Source organism: Lampetra fluviatilis, chromosome 81 (genome assembly GCF_964198595.1).
Source record: "Lampetra fluviatilis chromosome 81, kcLamFluv1.1, whole genome shotgun sequence".
Lineage (NCBI taxonomy): Eukaryota > Metazoa > Chordata > Hyperoartia > Petromyzontiformes > Petromyzontidae > Lampetra > Lampetra fluviatilis.
Genome location: NC_136355.1, coordinates 8482 through 35091, shown reverse-complemented (window position 1 = coordinate 35091; position 26610 = coordinate 8482). Strand labels below are relative to the sequence as shown.

Sequence of the window (26610 nt, the reverse complement as noted above, 5' to 3'; positions counted from 1 at the left end):
ACGGAAGTGGGGGAGGGGGGATGAGAGGGTTGGGGGTAGGGCTGAACGCTTAATCGATTTCAAATCGAAATCGCAATTTGAAACAAATCGATTAGCAAATCGCAAAGGCTGCGAATTTTTTTGGATTTGAAAAGTCCTATTAGTTTCTTATTTAAATTTTGAAGTTAAATAAATAAATAACTTTCATTTTAATAATTAACTTTTGTATTTAACTTAACAATTGCTCCATGTTTGATTGTTCTATTTAAATTAAAACATTTTAATAAATACTCGTTGGAAGAAATTCATAACTTGGTCGCGCGGGTGACGTCACCGCGATGTCGGTGCGCGAGTGACGTCACCGCGAGGATCTAGGGGGACACGCCGGTGACGTCACCGCGAGGTCGTGCGCGGGTGACGTCACCGCTAGGTCGGGCGCGGTGACGTCACCACATGTGGAGAGGCGGGAAGGAGAGCGCGCTTATGACGTCATCGCGATAAAAGCGCGGGAAAATGCGGTGACGTCACATCGATGGAGCGAGACGGAAGAGGGGGGGGAGTTAATCCGGGGTGGGAGGAGAGAGAAGGGGGTGACCACGTGACCTGCAGGGGGGGAGGGGTTAAAATAAAGGCGGGAAACGCTCGCGCTGTTCTCATTGGATGAGGGGGGACCACGTGACCTACAGGGGGGGAGGGGTTTAAAAAAAAGCGGGAAGCGCGCGCTCTGTTCCTCCCCCTTTCTCCTCATTGGATGAGGGGGGACCACGTGACCTGGGGGAGGGGGAGGAATTTTATAAAAGGCGGGAAACGCTCGCGCTGTTCCTCTCCCCCTTTCTCCTCATTCGATGAGGGGGGACCACGTGACCTACAGGGGGGGAGGAGTTTAAAAAAAAGCGGGAAGCGCGCGCTCTGTTCCTCCCCCTTTCTCCTCATTGGATGAGGGGGGACCACGTGACCTACAGGGGGGAGGGGTTTTAAAAAAAGGCGGGAAACGCTCGCGCTGTTCCTTATTCGATGAGGGGGGACCACGTGACCTGGGAGGTGTGACGCGTGTGACGTTTGATGGGCGTGGCTTGTGACGTATGATGGGCGGGGCTTGGGATGTGTTATGGGCGTGGCTTGTGGCGTATGAGGGACGGGACTTGTGACGTGTAACGGGCGTGGCTTGTGATGTGCAAGGGGTGTGGCTTGTGATGGGCGGGGCTTGTGACGTATGAGGGGGGCGTGTTAAAGAAAAAGGCGGGAAACTCCCTCAGCTCTGGCGGCCGCCATCTTTCCTTTGAGAGTTTTTTCAATTTTGACGTGAAGGCCCCAAATTTAAAATCTTTAATTTTTATTATTTTATTTTTTTACTACTTAGAGGGGAAGGGTTGTGGTTTTTTAAACACGTTGTTAGCTCGTTGTTTGTTTGTTTGTTGTGTTTTTTTATTACTTTAGAAGCGCGCGTAACAAGAACAACACAAAGAAAAACTGTTAAATAAACAAACATCGCCTCGCTGGATTAACAAGCGGGAGAGGCATTACAAGTTGTGGCAGGTTGGTGCAACGTGTTGAGTTGTTGTTGTTGCTACATCATCATCACTATCATCATCACTATATCAATCATCATCACTATCATCACTATCATCACTATAACATCATCATCACTATATCAATCATCATTACTATCATCACTATCATCACTACAACATCACCATCACTATCATCACTATAACATCATCATTACTATCATCACTATCACCACTATAACATCATCATTACTATCATCACTATCACCACTATAACATCATCATCACTATATCAATCATCATTACTATCATCACTATCATCACTATAACATCATCATTACTATCATCACTATCACCACTATAACATCATCATTACTATCATCACTATCATCACTATAACATCACCATCACTACTACCATCACCACTATAACATCACCATCACTACTACCATCACCACTATAACATCATCATCATCACTATCATCATCATTACTATCATCACTATAAGATCACCATCACTACTACCATCACCACTATAACATCATCATCATCACTATCATCATCATTACTATCATCACTATAACATCATCATCATCACTATAATCATCATTACTATCATCACTATAACATCACCATCACTACTACCATCACCACTATAACATCATCATCACTATCATCATCATTACTATCATCACCATCACCACCACCACCATCACCACCATCACCACCATCACCACCACCATCACCACCAGACTGTGTTGTTGTTGTGTTGTTGTTGTTACAGCACCACCATCACCACCACCATCACCACCACCATCACCACCACCATCACCACCAGACTGTGTTGTTGTTGTGTTGTTGTTGTTACAGCACCACCACCACCATCACCACCACCACCATCACCACCACCACCATCACCACCACCATCACCACCACCACCATCACCACCACCACCATCACCACCACCATCACCACCACCACCATCACCACCACCATCACCACCACCATCACCACCAGACTGTGTTGTTGTTGTGTTGTTGTTGTTGTTACAGCACCACCATCACCACTACCACCACCATCACCACCATCACCATCACCACCACCAACACCATCACCACCATCATCACCACCATCACCACCATCACCACCATCACCACCAGACTGTGTTGTTGTTGTTGTTGTTACAGCACCACCATCACCACTACCACCATCACCACCAGACTGTGTTGTTGTTGTTGTTACAGCACCATCACCACCATCACCACCAGCAGCTCGTCAAAGACCCTCAGCCATGTCTGGAGACGCGACTCTTGAGGAGAGGTGAGCCACAACCACAATCACCACAACCACAACAACTAGCACAACAACCACAACCACTACTACCACCACAACCACCACAACTACGACAACCACCACTACTACCACTACTACCACTACTACAACCACAACAACTACTACCACTACAACCACCACTACTACTACCACTACAACCACCACTACTACTACACTACTACCACTACTACCACAACCACCACAACAACTACCACAACTACCACAACCACCACTACTACAACTACTACTACCACTACTACCACCACAACAACTACTACCACTACTACTACTACACTACTACCACTACTACCACAACTACTACCACAACCACCACAACAACTACCACATCTACCACAACCACCACTACTACCACTACTACAGCTATTACTACTACCACTACTACCACTACTACAACCACTACTACCACTACTACTACACTACTACTACTACTACCACTACTACTACCACTACTACTACTACTACCACTACTACCACTACTACTACCACTACTACTACCACTACTACCACTACTACCACTACTACTACTGCCACAACAACTACTACCACTACAACCACCTCCAAAACCACCACAACTGATGATTACGATGTTGTTGTTGATGATGTTACTACTACTACTGTTGATGTTGATGATGATGATGATGTTGATGATGATGACGATGATGATGATGATGATGTTACTACTACTGCTGATGTTGATGATGACGATGTTGTTGTTGATGTTGATGATGATGATGATGTTGATGATGATGATGATGACGACGTTGTTGTTGATGTTGATGATGATGATGTTACTACTACTGCTGATGTTGTTGATGATGATGTTGATGTTGTTAATGATGATGTTGTTAATGATGATGTTGATGATGATGACGATGTTGATGTTGATGATGTTGATGTTGATGATGTTGATGTTGTTAATGATGATGTTGATGTTGATGATGATGATGTTGATGATGTTGATGTTGATGATGTTGATGTTGATGTTGATGATGTTGATGTTGATGATGATGATGTTGATGATGTTGATGTTGTTAATGATGATGTTGATGATGATGATGTTGATGATGACGATGTTGATGTTGACGATGTTGATGTTGATGATGATGATGTTGATGATGTTGATGTTGTTAATGATGATGTTGATGATGATGATGTTGATGATGACGATGTTGATGTTGATGATGATGATGTTGATGATGTTGATGTTGTTAATGATGATGTTGTTAATGATGACGATGTTGATGTTGATGATGTTGATGTTGTTGATGATGATGTTGTTGATGTTGTTGATGATGATGATGTTGATGACGATGTTGTTGTTGATGATGTTGATGTTGTTGTTAATTATGTTGTTGATGATGATGATGTTACTACTACTGCTGATGTTGTTGATGATGATGATGTTGATGTTGTTGATGATATTAATGATGATGTTGATGTTCATGTTGTTGTTGTTGATGTTGTTGTTGATGACGTCAGCAGTGACGACGTTGATGTTGATGTTGTTGATGACGATGTTGTTGATGTTCATGTTGTTGTTGATGACGATGTTGTTGTTGTTGATGACGTCAGCAGTGACGACGATGATGTTGATGTTGTTGATGACGATGTTGTTGATGTTCATGTTGTTGTTGATGACGATGTTGTTGTTGTTGATGACGTCAGCAGTGACGACGTTGATGTTGATGTTGTTGATGACGATGTTGTTGATGTTCATGTTGTTGTTGATGACGATGTTGTTGTTGTTGATGACGTCAGCAGTGACGACGATGATGTTGATGTTGTTGTTGATGATGTTGTTGTTGTTGATGACGTCAGCAGTGACGACGATGATGTTGATGTTCATGATGTTGTTGATGATGATGTTGTTGTTGTCGACGATGATGTTGATGTTCATGTTGTTGTTGATGACGATGTTGATGTTGTTGTTGATGTTGTTGATGACGTCAGCAGTGACGACGCAGCGTTGGTGGCTGGCCGTCTCGTCTCGCTGGGGAGAAGAAATCTCCTCATGGGCCTCACGGGAGACGCCGTCGAGAACCTGCAGAGAGCCTGTGAACTCCTGTAAGTCACTCAGCTAGTCACTCAGCTAGTCACTCAGCTAGTCACTCAGCTAGTCACTCAGTCACTCAGCTAGTGATGGGCCTCACGGGAGACGCCGTCGAGAACCTGTAGAGAGCCTGTGAACTCCTGTAAGTCACTCAGCTAGTCACTCAGCTAGTCAGTTAGTTAGTCACTCAGTCACTCAGCTAGTCACTCAGTCACTCAGCTAGTCAGTTAGTTAGTCACTCACTCAGTCAGCCAGTCACTCAGCTAGTCACTCACTCAGCTAGTCACTCAGCTAGTCAGTTAGTTAGCTAGTCACTCAGCTAGTCAGTTAGTCAGCTAGTCACTCACTCAGCTAGTCACTCAGTCACTCAGCTAGTCACTCACTCACTCAGCTAGTCAGTCACTCAGTCACTCACTCAGTCACTCAGTCACTCAGCTAGTCACTCAGCTAGTCACTCAGTCACTCACTCAGCTAATCACTCAGTCACTCAGCTAGTCACTCGGTCACTCACTCAGTCACTCAGTCACTCACTCAGCTAGTCAGTCACTCAGTCACTCACTCAGTCACTCAGCTAGTCACTCACTCACTCAGCTAGTCACTCAGCTAGTCACTCAGTCACTCAGCTAGTCACTCACTCACTCAGTCACTCACTCACTCAGCTAGTCAGTCACTCAGTCACTCACTCAGTCACTCAGTCACTCAGCTAGTCACTCAGTCACTGACTCACTCAGCTAGTCACTCAGCTAGTCACTCAGCTAGTCACTCAGTCACTCAGTCACTCAGTCACTCACTCAGTCACTCTCACTCAGCTAGTCAGTCACTCAGTCACTCACTCAGTCACTCAGCTAGTCACTCAGTCACTCACTCACGCAGCTAGTCACTCAGCTAGTCACTCAGTCACTCAGCTAGTCACTCAGTCACTCACTCAGCTAGTGATGGGCCTCACTGGAGACGTGGTGGAGAACTTGCAGAGAGCCTGTGAACTCCTGTACGTCACTCAGCTAGTCACTCAGTCACTCAGCTAGTCACTCAGTCACTCACTCAGCTAGTCACTCAGTCACTCACTCAGTCACTCAGCTAGTCACTCAGCTAGTTAGTCACTCAGTCACTCACTCAGCTAGTCACTCAGCTACTCACTCAGTCAGTTAGTTAGTCAGTCAGCTACTCACTCAGCTAGTCACTCAGTCACTCAGCCAGTCACTCACTCAGCTAGTCACTCAGTCACTCACTCAGTCACTCACTCAGTCACTCAGCTAGTCACTCAGTCACTCACTCAGCTAGTCACTCAGCTAGTCACTCAGTCACTCATCTAGTCACCCAGTCACTCACTCAGTCACTCACTCACTCAGCTAGTCACTCAGTCACTCACTCAGCTAGTCACTCAGTCACTCAGCTAGTCACTCAGCTAGTCACTCAGTCAGTTAGTTAGTCAGTCAGCTACTAACTCACTCAGCTAGTCACTCAGCTAGTCACTCAGTCACTCACTCAGCTAGTCACTCAGTCACTCACTCAGCTAGTCAGTCAGCTAGTCAGTCACTCACTCAGTCAGTCACTCACTCAGTCACTCAGCTAGTCAGTCACTCAGTCACTCACTCAGTCACTCAGCTAGTCACTCACTCACTCACTCAGCTAGTCACTCAGCTAGTCACTCAGTCACTCAGCTAGTCACTCACTCACTCACTCAGTCACTCACTCACTCAGCTAGTCAGTCACTCAGTCACTCAGTCACTTAGTCACTCAGCTAGTCACTCAGCTAGTCACTCAGTCACTGACTCACTCAGCTAGTCACTCAGCTAGTCACTCAGTCACTCAGTCACTCAGTCACTCACTCAGTCACTCACTCACTCAGCTAGTCAGTCACTCAGTCACTCACTCAGTCACTCAGCTAGTCACTCAGTCACTCACTCACGCAGCTAGTCACTCAGTCACTCAGCTAGTCACTCAGTCACTCACTCAGCTAGTGATGGGCCTCACTGGAGACGTGGTGGAGAACTTGCAGAGAGCCTGTGAACTCCTGTACGTCACTCAGCTAGTCACTCAGTCACTCAGCTAGTCACTCAGTCACTCACTCAGCTAGTCACTCAGTCACTCACTCAGTCACTCAGCTAGTCACTCAGCTAGTTAGTCACTCAGTCACTCACTCAGCTAGTCACTCAGTCACTCACTCAGCTAGTCACTCAGCTACTCACTCAGTCAGTTAGTTAGTCAGTCAGCTACTCACTCAGCTAGTCACTCAGTCACTCAGCCAGTCACTCACTCAGCTAGTCACTCAGTCACTCACTCAGTCACTCACTCAGTCACTCAGCTAGTCACTCAGTCACTCACTCAGCTAGTCACTCAGCTAGTCACTCAGTCACTCATCTAGTCACCCAGTCACTCACTCAGTCACTCACTCAGCTAGTCACTCAGTCACTCACTCAGCTAGTCACTCAGTCACTCAGCTAGTCACTCAGCTAGTCACTCAGTCAGTTAGTTAGTCAGTCAGCTACTAACTCACTCAGCTAGTCACTCAGCTAGTCACTCAGTCACTCACTCAGCTAGTCACTCAGTCACTCACTCAGCTAGTCAGTCAGCTAGTCAGTCACTCACTCAGTCAGTCACTCACTCAGTCACTCAGCTAGTCATTCACTCAGTCACTCACTCAGTCACTCAGTCAGTCACTCACTCAGTCACTCAGCTAGCCACTCACTCAGTCACTCACTCAGTCACTCAGTCACTCAGCTAGTCAGTCACTCAGCTAGTCACTCAGCTAGTCACTCAGTCACTCAGCTAGTCACTCAGTTACTCAGCTAGTCAGTCACTCAGCTAGTCACTCAGCTAGTCACTCAGTCACTCAGCTAGTCACTCAGTCACTCAGCTAGTGATGGGCCTCACAGGAGACGCCATGGAGAACCTACTAGTCACTCAGTCACTCAGCTAGTCACTCAGTCAGTCACTCAGCTAGTCACTCAGTCACTCACTCAGTCAGTTAGTCACTCAGCTAGTTGGTCAGCTAGTCACTCACTCAGCTAGTCACTCAGCTAGTCACTCAGCTAGTCACTCAGTTAGTCACTCAGTCGCTCAGCCAGTCACTCACTCAGTCACTCACTCAGTCACTCAGCTAGTCACTCAGTCAGTCACTCAGCTAGTCACTCAGTCACTTAACTAGGAACTCACCTAGATGGTGGTGGTGGTTGTTGTGATGGTGGTTGTCGTTGTGATGGTGGTTGTCGTAGTGATGGTGGTGGTGGTTGTGGTGGTGGTGGTAGTGGTTGTTGTTGTGATGGTGGTGGTGGTTGTTGTGGTGGTTGTTGTGGTGGTTGTTGTGATGGTGGTTGTTGTGGTGGTGGTCGTGATGGTGATAGTGGTTGTAGTGATAGTGGTTGTGATGGTGGTTGTCGTAGTGGGGCTAGTGATGGTGGTGGTGGTTGTTGTGGTTGTTGTGGTGGTTGTTGTGGTGGTTGTAGTGATGGTGGTGGTGGTTGTAGTGATGGTGGTGGTGGTTGTAGTGATGGTGGTGGTGGTTGTAGTGATGGTGGTGGTGGTTGTAGTGATGGTGGTGGTGGTGATGATAGTGATGATGGTGGTTGTTGTGGTGGTGGTAGTGATGGTAGTGATGGTGGTGGTGGTGGTAGTGGTGGTAGTGATGGTGGTTGTTGTGGTGGTGGTAGTGATGGTAGTGATGGTGATGGTGGTGGTAGTGGTGGTGGTGGTAGTGATGATGGTTGTGGTGGTTGTTACGATGATGGTGGTGGTAGTGATGGTGGTGGTAGTGATGGTAGTGGTGGTGGTGGTTGTGGTGGTGGTGGTGGTAGTGGTGGTAGTGATGGTAGTGATGGTGGTGGTGATAGTGATGGTGGTTGTTGTTGTTGTGTTTTCAGGGCCGATCGTTATGGGGAGACGGCTGTTGAATGTGCAGAAGTTTACTATTTATACGGCAACGCCCTTCTAGAGACAGCTCGGTGAGTCACTCACCACTCACTCAGTCACTCAGTCACTCACTCAGTCACTCAGTCACTCACTCACTCAGCCACTCACTCACTCAGCCACTCACTCAGTCACTCACTCACCACTCACTCACTCACCCACTCACTCACTCAGCCACTCACTCACCCACTCACTCACCCACTCACTCACTCACCCACTCACCTAGTCACTCACTCACTCACTCACCACTCACTCACTCACTCAGCCACTCACCCACTCACTCACTCACTCACCCACTCACCCACTCACCCACCCACTCACCCACTCACCCACCCACTCACCCACCCACTCACCCACTCACTCACTCACCCACTCACCCACCCACTCACCCACCCACTCACCCACCACTCACTCACCCACTCACCCACTCACTCACCCACTCACCCACCCACTCACCCACCCACTCAGCCACTCACTCACTCAGTGTCTCACCCACTCACTCACCCACTCACTCACCCACTCATCCACTCACTCACTCACTCACCCACTCACCCACCCACTCACCCACTCACCCACTCACCCACTCACTCACCCACCACTCACTCACCCACTCACCCACTCACCCACTCACTCACTCACTCACCCACTCACTCACCCACTCACTCACCCACTCACCCACTCACTCACCCACTCACTCACCACTCACTCACTCACCCACTCACCCACTCACTCACCCACTCACTCACCCACTCACTCACCCACTCACTCACCCACTCACTCACTCACCCACTCACCCACTCACTCACCCACTCACTCACCTCTCCCCCTCTCCCCGCGTCTCCCCCGTGTCTGCAGGCAACATAGCGGAGTTCTGGGCTCCAACGTTCCAGCCACCTCCATGGAGAGCGGCGAGAGAGGAGACACAGAGAGACACGGAGACACGGAGAGAGACACGGAGAGAGACACGGAGAGAGACACGGAGAGACACGGAGACATGGAGAGAGACACGGAGAGAGACACGGAGAGAGACACGGCAACGCAGACTCGTGCGAAAGGAAAACTTCAGGAGGAAGTCGCTGAGACTCCAAACACACTGGGTTGGTACAGAGACACGGGGAGAGAGAGACTGGGAGAGAGACACGGGGAGAGAGAGACACGGGGAGAGAGAGACACGGGGAGAGAGACACGGGGAGAGAGACACGGGGAGAGAGATACCGGGAGAGAGACACGGGGAGAGAGAGACACGGGGAGAGAGACACGGGGAGAGAGACACGGGGAGAGAGACACGGGGAGAGAGAGACACGGGGAGAGAGAGACACGGGGAGAGAGACACGGGGAGAGAGAGATACGGGGAGAGAGAGACACGGGGAGAGAGACACGGGGAGAGAGACACGGGGAGAGAGACACGGGGAGAGAGAGACACGGGGAGAGAGAGACACGGGGAGAGAGACACGGGGAGAGAGAGACACGGGGAGAGAGAGACACGGGGAGAGAGAGACACGGGGAGAGAGACACGGGGAGAGAGACACGGGGAGAGAGACACGGGGAGAGAGACACGGGGAGAGAGACACGGGGAGAGAGACACGGGGAGAGAGAGACACGGGGAGAGAGACACGGGGAGAGAGAGACACGGGGAGAGAGAGACACGGGGAGAGAGACACGGGGAGAGAGACACGGGGAGAGAGACACGGGGAGAGAGACACGGGGAGAGAGAGAGACACGGGTAGAGAGACACGGGGAGAGAGAGAGACACGGAATGTCTCTCTGTATGTCTCTGTGTGTGTCTCTGTGTGTGTCTCTGTGTGTCTCACTGTGTCTCTGTGTGTCTGTGTGTGTCTCTGTGTGTGTGTCTCTGTGTGTGTCTCTGTGTGTGTCTCTGTGTGTCTCGGTGTGTGTCTCTGTGTGTCTGTGTGTGTCTCTGTGTGTGTCTCTGTGTGTGTCTGCAGAACCCGGAGACAAGGGCAAGAGCAAGGCTCCAGCAGCCTCCGCACAGCCAAAGGTCGCTCACCCACCCACTCACCAACTCACCCACCCACTCACCCACCAACTCACCCACCCACTCACTCACCCACTCACTCACCAACTCACCCACCCACTCACCCACCAACTCACCCACCCACTCACTCACCCACTCACTCACCAACTCACCCACCCACTCACCCACCAACTCACCCACCCACTCACTCACCCACTCACTCACCAACTCACCCACCCACTCACCCACCCACCAACTCACTCACCCACTCACTCACCAACTCACTCACCAACTCACTCACCAACTCACTCACCCACTCACTCACCAACTCACTCACCCACTCACTCACCCACTCACTCACCAACTCACCCACCCACTCACCCACCAACTTACCCACCCACTCACCCACTCACTCACCAACTCACCCACCCACTCACCCACCCACTCACTCACCCACTCACTCACCAACTCACCCACCCACTCACCCACCCACCAACTCACTCACCCACTCACTCACCAACTCACTCACCAACTCACCCACCCACTCACCCACCCACCAACTCACTCACCAACTCACTCACCCACTCACTCACCAACTCACTCACCCACTCACTCACCAACTCACTCACCAACTCACTCACCAACTCACTCACCCACTCACTCACCCACTCACTCACCAACTCACTCACCAACTCACTCACCAACTCACTCACCAACTCACCCACCCACTCACTCACCCACTCACCCACCCACTCACCCACCCACTCACTCACCCACTCACTCACCCACTCACTCACCAACTCACTCACCCACTCACTCACCAACTCACTCACCAACTCACTCACCAACTCACTCACCCACTCATTCACCAACTCACTCACCAACTCACTCACCAACTCACTCACCAACTCACTCACCAACTCACTCACCCACTCACTCACCAACTCACTCACCCACTCACTCACCAACTCACTCACCAACTCACTCACAAACTCACTCACCAACTCACTCACCCACTCACTCACAAACTCACTCACTCACCCACTCATTCACCCACTCACTCACCCACTCACTCACCAACTCACTCACCCACTCACCCACTCACTCACCAACTCACTCACCCACTCACTCACCAACTCACTCACCAACTCACTCACCCACCCACTCACCCACCCACCCACTCACTCACCCACTCACTCACCAACTCACCCACCCACTCACCCACCCACCCACTCACCCACCCACCAACTCACTCACCAACTCACTCACCCACTCACTCACCAACTCACTCACCCACTCACTCACCAACTCACTCACCCACTCACTCACCCACTCACTCACCAACTCACTCACCAACTCACTCACCCACTCACTCACCAACTCACTCACCAACTCACTCACCAACTCACTCACCCACTCACTCACAAACTCACTCACTCACTCACCCACTCATTCACCAACTCACTCACCAACTCACTCACCCACTCACTCACCCACTCACTCACCAACTCACTCACCAACTCACTCACCAACTCACTCACCCACTCACTCACCCACTCACTCACCAACTCACTCACCCACTCACTCACCCACTCACTCACCAACTCACTCACCAACTCACTCACCAACTCACTCACCCACTCACTCACCCACCAACTCACCCACCAACTCGCTCACCAACTCACTCACCAACTCACTCACCCACTCACCCACCCACCAACTCACCCACCCACTCACCCACCCACCAACTCACTCACCCACTCAACCATGATGGGTACCAGTCCTGTCGTCACGGCGACCCTTTTCTCGGTTGCCAGGGCAACGGCTGTGGTGATGATGACGGAGATGGTGATGATGATGAAGATGGTGATGATGGTGATGATGGTGAGGATGGTGAGGATGGTGAGGAGGGTGAGGAGGGTGAGGAGGGTGAGGAGGATGATGATATGAAGCTAGCGTGGGAGATGTTGGAATTATCCAAAGTCATCTACGGACGGTAAGTGACACACGGAGAGACACACACAGAGACACACGCAGAGACACACAGAGAGACACGGAGACACACACAGAGACACACAGAGACACACAGAGAGACACACAGAGACACAGAGAGACACACACAGAGACACACGCAGAGACACACGCAGAGACACACGCAGAGACACACGCAGAGACACACACAGAGACACACACAGAGACACACACAGAGACACACACAGAGACACACACACAGAGACACACACACAGAGACACACACAGAGACACACACACAGAGACACACACAGACACACACAGAGACACAGAGACTCACACAGAGACACAGAGACTCACACAGAGACACAGAGACTCACACAGAGACGCACACAGAGACACACGCAGAGACACACGCAGAGACACACGCAGAGACACACGCAGAGACACACGCAGAGACACACGCAGAGACACACACACAGAGACACACACACAGAGACACACACACAGAGACACACACACAGAGACACACACACAGAGACACACACACAGAGACACACACACAGACACACACAGAGACACACACAGAGACACACACAGAGACACACACAGAGACACACACAGAGACACACACAGAGACACACACAGAGACACACACAGAGACACACACAGAGACACACACAGAGACACACACAGAGACACACACAGAGACACACACAGAGACACACACAGAGACACACACAGAGACACACTCTTCAAATGCAGTCACTCACAATTTGACTTTCTAACCGTGTCTCTCTCCCCGTGTCTCTCTCCCCGTGTCTCTCTCCCCGTGTCTCTCTCCCCGTGTCTCTCTCTCTGTGTCTCTCTCCCCGTGTCTCTCTCTCCCCGTGTCTCTCTCCCCGTGTCTCTCTCCCCGTGTCTCTCTCCCCGTGTCTCTTTCTCCGTGTCTCTCTCCCCGTGTCTCTCTCCCCGTGTCTCTCTCCGCGTGTCTCCCTCCGCGTGTCTCTCTCCCCGTGTCTCTTTCCCCGTGTCTCTCTCCCCGTGTCTCTCTCCCCGTGTCTCTCTCCCCGTGTCTCTCTCCCCGTGTCTCTCTCCCCGTGTCTCTCTCCCCGTGTCTCTCTCTCCCCGTGTCTCTCTCTCCCCGTGTCTCTCTCTCCCAGTGTCTCTCTCTCTCCCTGTGTCTCTCTCTCCCCGTGTCTCTCTCTCCCCGTGTCTCTCTCCCCGTGTCTCTCTCCCCGTGTCTCTCTCCCCGTGTCTCTCTCCCCGTGTCTCTCTCCCCGTGTCTCTCTCCCCGTGTCTCTCTCCCCGTGTCTCTCTCCCCGTGTCTCTCTCCCCGTGTCTCTCTCCCCGTGTCTCTCTCCCCGTGTCTCTCTCCCCGTGTCTCTCTCCCCGTGTCTCTCTCCTCGTGTCTCTCTCCCCGTGTCTCTCTCCCCGTGTCTCTCTCTCCCCGTGTCTCTCTCCCCGTGTCTCTCTCCCCGTGTCTCTCTCCCCGTGTCTCTCTCCCCGTGTTTCTCTCCCCGTGTCTCTCTCTCCCCGTGTCTCTCTCCCCGTGTCTCTCTCCCCGTGTCTCTCTCTCTCCCCGTGTCTCTCTCTCTCCCCGTGTCTCTCTCCCCGTGTCTCTCTCTTTCCCCGTGTCTCTCTCCCCGTGTCTCTCTCTCTGCAGGCAGACGGGGCGAGAGGCTCAGCTGAATCGTGCCCAAGTCCATTTGAAACTCGGAGAGTTGGGCATGGAGAGAGGTGAGAGAGAGACACGGGGAGAGAGACACGGGGAGACACAGAGAGAGAGACACACAGAGAGAGACACTGGGAGAGAGAGACACGGGGAGATAGAGACACAGAGAGACACACACTCTGTGTCTCTTTGGGTGTCTGTGTCTCTGTGTGTCTGTGTCTCTTTGTCTCCGTGTGTGTCTCTGTGTCTCTGTGTGAGTGGCTGTCTCTGTCTCTCTGTCTCTCTGTGTCTCTGTGTCTGAGTGACTGTGTCTCTGTGTCTCTCTAGAGGACTATGCCCAGGCCACGGAGGATCTGTCCGTCTGCCTGTCCCTGCAGTCGTCTCTGTGTGTCTCTGTGTGTCTCCGTGTGTGTCTCTGTGTCTCTGTGTGAGTGGCTGTCTCTGTCTCTCTGTCTCTCTGTGTCTCTGTGTCTGAGTGACTTTGTCTCTGTGTCTCTGTGTGAGTGGCTGTCTCTGTCTCTCTGTCTCTCTGTGTCTCTGTGTCTCTGTGTCTGAGTGACTGTGTCTCTGTGTCTCTGTGTCTCTTTGTCTCCGTGTGTGTCTCTGTGTCTCTGTGTGAGTGGCTGTCTCTGTCTCTCTGTGTCTCTGTCTCTCTGTGTCTCTGTGTCTGAGTGACTGTGTCTCTGTGTCTCTGTCTAAGTGACTGTGTCTCTGTGTCTCTAGAGGACTATGCCCAGGCTACGGAGGATCTGTCCGTCTGCCTGTCCCTGCAGTCGTCTCTGCTCGCGCCGGATGACCGACTCCTTGCGGAGACCCAGTACCAGCTGGGAGTCTCTGCACTGCTCGCACAGAGACACGGCGTGGCGGTGAAACACTTTTGTCTGGCACGGGACATCATTAAGTCTCGTCTTGGTGAGACACAGACACACAGAGACACAGAGAGACACAGAGACACGGCGTGGCGGTGAAACACTTTTGTCTGGCACGGGACATCATTAAGTCTCGTCTTGGTGAGACACAGAGACACACAGAGACACACAGAGACACACAGAGACACACAGAGACACGGCGTGGCGGTGAAACACTTTTGTCTGGCACGGGACATCATTAAGTCTCGTCTTGGTGAGACACAGAGACACACAGAGACACACAGAGACACACAGAGACACGGCGTGGCGGTGAAACACTTTTGTCTGGCACGGGACATCATTAAGTCTCGTCTTGGTGAGACACAGAGGCACACAGAGACACACAGAGACACACAGAGACACGGCGTGGCGGTGAAACACTTTTGTCTGGCACGGGACATCATTCAGTCTCGTCTTGGTGAGACACAGAGACACACAGAGACACACAGAGAGACACAGAGACACGGCGTGGCGGTGAAACACTTTTGTCTGGCACGGGACATCATTAAGTCTCGTCTTGGTGAGACACAGAGACACACAGAGACACACAGAGACACACAGAGACACACAGAGACACACAGAGACACGGCGTGGCGGTGAAACACTTTTGTCTGGCACGGGACATCATTAAGTCTCGTCTTGGTGAGACACAGAGACACACAGAGACACACAGAGACACACAGAGACACGGCGTGGCGGTGAAACACTTTTGTCTGGCACGGGACATCATTCAGTCTCGTCTTGGTGAGACACAGAGACACACAGAGACACACAGAGAGACACAGAGACACGGCGTGGCGGTGAAACACTTTTGTCTGGCACGGGACATCATTAAGTCTCGTCTTGGTGAGACACAGAGACACACAGAGACACACAGAGACACACAGAGACACACAGAGACACGGCGTGGCGGTGAAACACTTTTGTCTGGCACGGGACATCATTAAGTCTCGTCTTGGTGAGACACAGAGACACACAGAGACACACAGAGACACGGCGTGGCGGTGAAACACTTTTGTCTGGCACGGGACATCATTAAGTCTCGTCTTGGTGAGACACACAGAGACACACAGAGACACACAGAGACACACAGAGACACACAGAGACACACATAGACACAGAGACACACAGAGACACACAGAGACACACAGAGACACGGCGTGGCGGTGAAACACTTTTGTCTGGCACGGGACATCATTAAGTCTCGTCTTGGTGAGACACAGAGACACACAGAGAGACACAGAGACACACAGAGACACACAGAGACACACAGAGACACACAGAGACACACAGAGACTCACAGAGACCCACATAGACACACAGAGACACACAGAGAGACACAGAGACACGGCGTGGCGGTGAAACACTTTTGTCTGGCACGGGACATCATTAAGTCTCGTCTTGGTGAGACACAGAGACACACAGAGAGACACAGAGACACACAGAGACACACAGAGACACACAGAGACTCACAGAGACCCACAGAGACCCACAGAGACTCACAGATACCCACAGAGACTCACAGAGACCCACATAGACACACAGAGACACACAGAGAGACACAGAGACACGGCGTGGCGGTGAAACACTTTTGTCTGGCACGGGACATCATTAAGTCTCGTCTTGGTGAGACACACAGAGACACACAGAGACACACAGAGACACACAGAGACACACAGAGACACACAGAGACACACATAGACACAGAGACACACAGAGACACACAGACACACAGAGACACGGCGTGGCGGTGAAACACTTTTGTCTGGCACGGGACATCATTAAGTCTCGTCTTGGTGAGACACAGAGACACACAGAGAGACACAGAGACACACAGAGACACACATAGACACACAGAGACACACAGAGAGACACAGAGACACGGCGTGGCGGTGAAACACTTTTGTCTGGCACGGGACATCATTAAGTCTCGTCTTGGTGAGACACACAGAGACACACAGAGACACACAGAGACACACAGAGACACACAGAGACACACAGAGACACACATAGACACAGAGACACACAGAGACACACAGAGACACACAGAGACACGGCGTGGCGGTGAAACACTTTTGTCTGGCACGGGACATCATTAAGTCTCGTCTTGGTGAGACACAGAGACACACAGAGAGACACAGAGACACACAGAGACACACAGAGACACACAGAGACACACAGAGACACACAGAGACTCACAGAGACCCACATAGACACACAGAGACACACAGAGAGACACAGAGACACGGCGTGGCGGTGAAACACTTTTGTCTGGCACGGGACATCATTAAGTCTCGTCTTGGTGAGACACAGAGACACACAGAGACACACAGAGAGACACAGAGACACACAGAGACACACAGAGACACACAGAGACACACAGAGACTCACAGAGACCCACAGAGACTCACAGAGACCCACATAGACACACAGAGACACACAGAGAGACACAGAGACACGGCGTGGCGGTGAAACACTTTTGTCTGGCACGGGACATCATTAAGTCTCGTCTTGGTGAGACACACAGAGACACACAGAGACACACAGAGACACACAGAGACACACAGAGACACACAGAGACACACAGAGACACACAGAGACACGGCGTGGCGGTGAAACACTTTTGTCTGGCACGGGACATCATTAAGTCTCGTCTTGGTGAGACACAGAGACACACAGAGAGACACAGAGACACACAGAGACACACAGAGACACACAGAGACACACAGAGACACACAGAGACTCACAGAGACCCACATAGACACACAGAGACACACAGAGAGACACAGAGACACGGCGTGGCGGTGAAACACTTTTGTCTGGCACGGGACATCATTAAGTCTCGTCTTGGTGAGACACAGAGACACACAGAGAGACACAGAGACACACAGAGACACACAGAGACACACAGAGACACACAGAGACTCACAGAGACCCACAGAGACTCACAGAGACCCACATAGACACACAGAGACACACAGAGAGACACAGAGACACGGCGTGGCGGTGAAACACTTTTGTCTGGCACGGGACATCATTAAGTCTCGTCTTGGTGAGACACAGAGACACACAGAGAGACACAGAGACACACAGAGACACACAGAGACACACAGAGACACACAGAGACTCACAGAGACCCACATAGACACACAGAGACACACAGAGAGACACAGAGACACGGCGTGGCGGTGAAACACTTTTGTCTGGCACGGGACATCATTAAGTCTCGTCTTGGTGAGACACAGAGACACACAGAGAGACACAGAGACACACAGAGACACACAGAGACACACAGAGACACACAGAGACTCACAGAGACCCACAGAGACTCACAGAGACCCACATAGACACACAGAGACACACAGAGAGACACAGAGACACGGCGTGGCGGTGAAACACTTTTGTCTGGCACGGGACATCATTAAGTCTCGTCTTGGTGAGACACAGAGACACACAGAGACACACAGAGACACACAGAGACTCACAGAGACTCACAGAGACCCACATAGACACACAGAGACACACAGAGACACACAGAGACACGGCGTGGCGGTGAAACACTTTTGTCTGGCACGGGACATCATTCAGTCTCGTCTTGGTGAGACACAGAGACACACAGAGACACACAGAGAGACACAGAGACACGGCGTGGCGGTGAAACACTTTTGTCTGGCACGGGACATCATTAAGTCTCGTCTTGGTGAGACACAGAGACACACAGAGACACACAGAGACAGAGACACACAGAGAGACACAGAGACACGGCGTGGCGGTGAAACACTTTTGTCTGGCACGGGACATCATTCAGTCTCGTCTTGGTGAGACACAGAGACACACAGAGACACACAGAGACAGAGACACACAGAGAGACACAGAGACACGGCGTGGCGGTGAAACACTTTTGTCTGGCACGGGACATCATTCAGTCTCGTCTTGGTGAGACACAGAGACACACAGAGACACACAGAGAGACACAGAGACACGGCGTGGCGGTGAAACACTTTTGTCTGGCACGGGACATCATTAAGTCTCGTCTTGGTGAGACACAGAGACACACAGAGACACACAGAGACAGAGACACACAGAGACACACAGAGACACGGCGTGGCGGTGAAACACTTTTGTCTGGCACGGGACATCATTAAGTCTCGTCTTGGTGAGACACAGAGACACACAGAGACACACAGAGAGACACAGAGACACGGCGTGGCGGTGAAACACTTTTGTCTGGCACGGGACATCATTAAGTCTCGTCTTGGTGAGACACAGAGACACACAGAGACACACAGAGACACACAGAGACACACATAGACACACATAGACACACATAGACACAGAGAGACACAGAGACACACAGAGACACACAGAGACACACAGAGACACGGCGTGGCGGTGAAACACTTTTGTCTGGCACGGGACATCATTAAGTCTCGTCTTGGTGAGACACACAGAGACACACAGAGACACGGCGTGGCGGTGAAACACTTTTGTCTGGCACGGGACATCATTAAGTCTCGTCTTGGTGAGACACAGAGACACACAGAGACACACAGAGACAGAGACACACAGAGACACACAGAGACACACAGAGACACACAGAGACACGGCGTGGCGGTGAAACACTTTTGTCTGGCACGGGACATCATTAAGTCTCGTCTTGGTGAGACACAGAGACACACAGAGACACACAGAGACAGACACACACAGAGACACACAGAGACACACAGAGACACACAGAGACACGGCGTGGTGGTGAAACACTTTTGTCTGGCACGGGACATCATTAAGTCTCGTCTTGGTGAGACACACAGAGACACACAGAGACACGGCGTGGCGGTGAAACACTTTTGTCTGGCACGGGACATCATTAAGTCTCGTCTTGGTGAGACACAGAGACACACAGAGACACACAGAGACAGAGACACACAGAGACACACAGAGACACACAGAGACACACAGAGACACACAGAGACACGGCGTGGCGGTGAAACACTTTTGTCTGGCACGGGACATCATTAAGCCTCGTCTTGGTGAGACACACAGAGACACACAGAGACACACAGAGACACACAGAGACACACAGAGACACACAGAGACACACAGAGACACACATAGACACAGAGACACACAGAGACACACAGAGACACCCAGAGACACACAGAGACACGGCGTGGCGGTGAAACACTTTTGTCTGGCACGGGACATCATTAAGTCTCGTCTTGGTGAGACACACAGAGACACACAGAGACACACAGAGACACACAGAGACACACAGAGACACACAGAGACGCACAGAGACGCACAGAGACACGGCGTGGCGGTGAAACACTTTTGTCTGGCACGGGACATCATTAAGTCTCGTCTTGGTGAGACACACAGAGACACACAGAGACACACAGAGACACACAGAGACACACAGAGACACACATAGACACACAGAGACACACAGAGACACAGAGAGACACACAGAGACACAGAGAGACACACAGAGACACAGAGAGACACACAGAGACACACACAGAGACACACAGAGACACAGAGAGACACACAGAGACACACAGAGACACAGAGACACACAGAGACACACAGAGACACACAGAGACACACAGAGACACACAGAGACACACAGAGAGACACAGAGAGACACACAGAGACACAGAGACACACAGAGACACACAGAGACACACAGAGACACACAGAGAGACACAGAGACACACAGAGACACACAGAGACACACAGAGACACACAGAGACACACAGAGACACACAGAGACACACAGAGACACGGCGTGGCGGTGAAACACTTTTGTCTGGCACGGGACATCATTAAGTCTCGTCTTGGTGAGACACACAGAGACACACAGAGACACACAGAGACACACAGAGACACACATAGACACACATAGACACAGAGAGACACAGAGACACACAGAGACACACAGAAACACACAGAGACACGGCGTGGCGGTGAAACACTTTTGTCTGGCACGGGACATCATTAAGTCTCGTCTTGGTGAGACACACTGAGACACACAGAGACACACAGAGACACACAGAGAGACACAGAGACACGGCGTGGCGGTGAAACACTTTTGTCTGGCACGGGACATCATTAAGTCTCGTCTTGGTGAGACACAGAGACACACAGAGAGACACAGAGACACGGCGTGGCGGTGAAACACTTTTGTCTGGCACGGGACATCATTAAGTCTCGTCTTGGTGAGACACAGAGACACACAGAGACACACAGAGAGACACAGAGACACGGCGTGGCGGTGAAACACTTTTGTCTGGCACGGGACATCATTAAGTCTCGTCTTGGTGAGACACACAGAGACACACAGAGACACACAGAGACACACAGAGACACACAGAGACACACATAGACACAGAGAGACACAGATACACACAGATACACACAGAGACACACAGAGACACACAGAGACACGGCGTGGCGGTGAAACACTTTTGTCTGGCACGGGACATCATTAAGTCTCGTCTTGGTGAGACACACAGAGACACACAGAGACACACAGAGACACACAGAGACACACATAGACACAGAGAGACACAGAGACACACAGAGACACACAGAGACACGGCGTGGCGGTGAAACACTTTTGTCTGGCACGGGACATCATTAAGTCTCGTCTTGGTGAGACACACAGAGACACACAGAGACACACAGAGACACACAGAGACACACATAGACACAGAGAGACACAGAGACACACAGAGACACACAGAGACACACAGAGACACACAGAGACACGGCGTGGCGGTGAAACACTTTTGTCTGGCACGGGACATCATTAAGTCTCGTCTTGGTGAGACACACAGAGACACACAGAGACACACAGAGACACACAGAGACACACATAGACACAGAGAGACACAGAGACACACAGAGACACACAGAGACACGGCGTGGCGGTGAAACACTTTTGTCTGGCACGGGACATCATTAAGTCTCGTCTTGGTGAGACACACAGAGACACACAGAGACACACAGAGACACACATAGACACAGAGACACACAGAGACACACAGAGACACACAGAGACACGGCGTGGCGGTGAAACACTTTTGTCTGGCACGGGACATCATTAAGTCTCGTCTTGGTGAGACACAGAGACACACACAGAGACACACAGAGACACACAGAGACACACAGAGACACACAGAGACACACAGAGACACACAGAGACACACAGAGACACACAGAGACACAGAGAGACACACAGAGACACACAGAGACACACAGAGACACACAGAGACACACAGAGACTCAGAGAGACACACAGAGACACACACAGAGACACACACAGAGACACACACAGAGACACACACAGAGACACAGAGAGACACAGAGAGACACAGAGAGACACAGAGAGACACAGAGACACACAGAGACACACAGAGACACACAGAGACACACAGAGACACACAGAGACACACAGAGAGACACAGAGAGACACAGTGACACACAGAGACACAGAAAGACACACAGACACACAGAGAGATACAGAGACACACAGAGACACACAGAGACACACAGAGACACACAGAGACACACAGAGACACACAGAGACACAGAGACACACAGAGACACACAGAGACACACAGAGAGACACAGTGACACACAGAGACACACAGAGACACAGAGAGACACACAGACACACAGAGAGATACAGAGACACACAGAGACACACAGAGACACACAGAGACACACAGAGACACACAGAGACACAGAGAGACACAGAGAGACAAAGACACACAGAGACACACACAGACACACAGAGACACACAGACTCACAGAGACACACAGAGACACACAGTGAGACACAGAGACACACAGTGAGACACAGAGACACACAGTGAGACACAGAGACACACAGAGACAGTGAGACACACAGAGGCACACAGAGACACAGTGAGAGACAGAGACTCACAGAGACACGCAGAGACACACAGAGACACACAGAGACACAGTGAGACTCACAGAGAGACACACAGAGACACAGACACACACAGAGACACACAGAGACACACAGACTCACAGAGACTCACAGAGACACACAGAGACACATAGAGACACACAGAGAGACACACAGAGACACAGACACACACAGAGACTCACAGAGACACACAGAGACACATAGAGACACACATAGAGACACACAGAGACACACAGAGACACAGTGAGACTCACAGAGAGACACACAGAGACACAGACACACACAGAGACTCACAGAGACACACAGAGACACACAGAGACACACAGACTCACACAGACTCACAGAGACACACAGAGACACAGACACACACAGAGACTCACAGAGACACACAGAGACACAGAGAGACACACAGAGACACACAGAGACACACAGAGACTCACAGAGACACACAGAGACACACAGAGACACACAGAGACTCACAGAGACTCACAGAGACACACAGAGACACACAGAGACACACAGAGACACACAGAGACACACAGAGACACACAGAGACAGTGAGACACACAGAGTGAGACACAGAGACACAGAGTGAGACACACACAGACTCAGTGAGACAGAGATACACAGAGACACACACAGAGACACACAGAGACACACAGTGAGACAGAGAGACACACAGAGAGACACAGTGACACACAGAGAGACACACCGACACTGTGTCTCTCTGTGTGTATCTCTGTCTCACTGTGTCTCACTGTGTCTCTGTGTGTCTTTGTGTCTCTCTGTGTGTCTCACTGTGTCTCACTGTGTCACTGTGTGTCTCACTTGTCTCTGTGTCTCTCTGTGTGTGTCTCACTGTGTCACTGTGTCTGTGTCTCTCTGTGTGTGTCTCACTGTGTCTCTGTGTGTCTAACTGTGTGTCTCACTGTGTGTCTCACTGTGTGTCTCACTGTGTGTCTCACTGTGTGTCTCACTGTGTTTCTGTGTGTCTCTGTGTGTCTCTGTGTGTCTCACTGTGTCTCTGTGAGTCTCACTATGTCTCTGTGTGTCTCTGTGTGTCTCTGTGTGTCTCACTGTGTCTCACTATGTCTCTGTGTGTGTGTCTCTGTGTCTCTCTGTGTGTCTCTGTCTCACTGTGTCTCTGTGTGCTCTGTGAGTCTCACTGTGTGTCTGTGTGTGTCTCACTGTGTCTCTGTGTGTCTCTGTGTGTCTCTCTGTGTCTGTGTGTGTCTCTGTGTGTCTCTGTGTGTCTCTGTGTGGTTGTCTGTGTGTGTCTCTGTCTCTCTCTGTGTGTCTCTGTCTCTCTGTGTCTCTGTGTGTCTCTCTGTGTCTCTGTGTGTCTCTGTGTGTCTCTGTGTGTCTCTCTGTGTGTCTCTCTGTGTGTCTCTCTGTGTCTGTGTGTGTCTCACTGTGTCTGTCTCTTTCTGTGTGTCTCTGTGTGTCTCACTGTGTCTCTGTGTGTCTCTGTGTCTCTCTGTGTGTCTCTCTGTGTCTCTGTGTGTCTCTGTGTGTCTCTGTGTGTCTCTGTGTGTCTCTCTGTGTGTCTCTCTGTGTGTCTCTCTGTGTCTGTGTGTGTCTCACTGAGTCTGTCTCTCTCTGTGTGTCTCTGTGTGTCTCACTGTGTCTCTGTGTGTCTCTGTGTCTCTCTGTGTGTCTCTCTGTGTCTGTGTGTGTCTCACTGAGTCTGTCTCTCTCTGTGTGTCTCTGTGTGTCTCACTGTGTCTCTGTGTGTCTCTGTGTGTCTCACTGTGTCTCACTGTGTCTCTGTGTGTCTCTGTGTCTCTCTGTGTGTCTCTCTGTGTCTGTGTGTGTCTCACTGAGTCTGTCTCTCTCTGTGTGTCTCTGTGTGTCTCTCTGTGTCTGTGTGTGTCTCACTGAGTCTGTCTCTCTCTGTGTGTCTCTGTGTGTCTCACTGTGTCTCTGTGTGTCTCTGTGTGTCTCACTGTGTCTCACTGTCTCTCTGTGTGTCTCTGTGTCTCTCTGTGTGTCTCTGTGTGTCTGTGTGTGTCTCAGACTCGCTGGGAGAGACGGGTGATGAGAGGGAGCGACGGGATCTGCGTCTCTGTGTGTGTCTCACTGTGTCTGTCTCTCTCTGTGTGTCTCACTGTGTCTGTCTGTCTCTGTGTGTCTTTGTGTCTCTGTGTGTCTCTGTGTGTCTCACTGTCTCTCTGTGTGTCTCTGTGTCTCTCTGTGTGTGTCTCACTGTGTCTCTGTGTGTCTCTGTGTGTCTCACTGTGTCTCACTGTGTCTCTGTGTGTCTCTGTGTCTCTCTGTGTGTCTCTGTGTGTCTCACTGTGTCTCACTGTGTCTCTGTGTCTCTGTGTGTCTCTGTGTGTCTCTGTGTGTCTCACTGTGTCTCACTGTGTCTCTGTGTGTCTCACTGTGTCTCTGTGTGTCTCTGTGTCTCTGTGTGTCTCACTGTGTCTCACTGTGTCTCACTGTGTCTCTGTGTCTCTGTGTGTCTCTGTGTGTCTCTGTGTGTCTCTGTGTGTCTCTGTGTGTCTCTGTGTGTCTCTGTGTGTCTCACTGTGTCTCACTGTCTCTGTGTGTCTCTGTGTGTCTCTGTGTGTCTCTGTGTGTCTCTGTGTGTCTCACTGTGTCTCTGTGTGTCTCACTGTGTCTCACTGTGTCTCACTGTGTCTCTGTGTGTCTCTGTGTCTCTCTGTGTGTCTCTGTGTGTCTGTGTGTGTCTCAGACTCGCTGGGAGAGACGGGTGATGAGAGGGAGCGACGGGATCTGCGGCTCCTGCTGCCCGAGTTGGCCGAGAGGATTCAGGATGCTCGTGACAGCGCCACTCACCAGCTCCTCACCACCACCACGGTGACTCACTCACCACCACCTACTCACTCACTCACCCACTCACTCACCACTCACCCACTCACTCACTCACTCACCACTCACTCACCACCCACTCACCCACTCACCCACTCACTCACCACTCACTCACCCACTCACCCACTCACTCACTCACCACTCACTCACCCACCCACTCACCCACTCACTCACCACTCACTCACCCACTCACCCACTCACTCACCACTCACTCACCCACTCACTCACCACTCACTCACTCACTCACCCACTCACTCACCACTCACTCACTCACCCACTCACCCACTCACTCACCACTCACTCACTCACCCACTCACTCACCACTCACTCACTCACCCACCCACCCACTCACCCACCCACTCACCCACTCACTCACCACTCACTCACTCACCCACTCACTCACCACTCACTCACTCACCTACTCACTCACCACTCACTCACCACCACCTACTCACCACTCACCACTCACTCACCAGCTCCTCACCACCACCAC

General features: G+C 51.1%; 1 protein-coding gene across 1 annotated transcript; it reads left to right on the top strand.

Annotated features, from left to right (window-relative positions):
• Positions 1 to 1183: 1183 nt before the first annotated feature.
• Positions 1184 to 25349, top strand: LOC144953697 (histone-binding protein N1/N2-like; the record flags this gene model as incomplete). The annotated part of the gene is made up of 10 exons (XM_078884256.1): positions 1184 to 1515; positions 2732 to 2807; positions 4791 to 4904; positions 8751 to 8831; positions 9652 to 9893; positions 10743 to 10795; positions 12589 to 12767; positions 14409 to 14482; positions 15141 to 15329; positions 25299 to 25349. Coding segments are annotated over exons 2-10 (1012 nt in total), but the record flags the coding sequence as incomplete, so codon positions are not given.
• Between the last annotated feature and the right edge of the window lie 1261 nt (positions 25350 to 26610).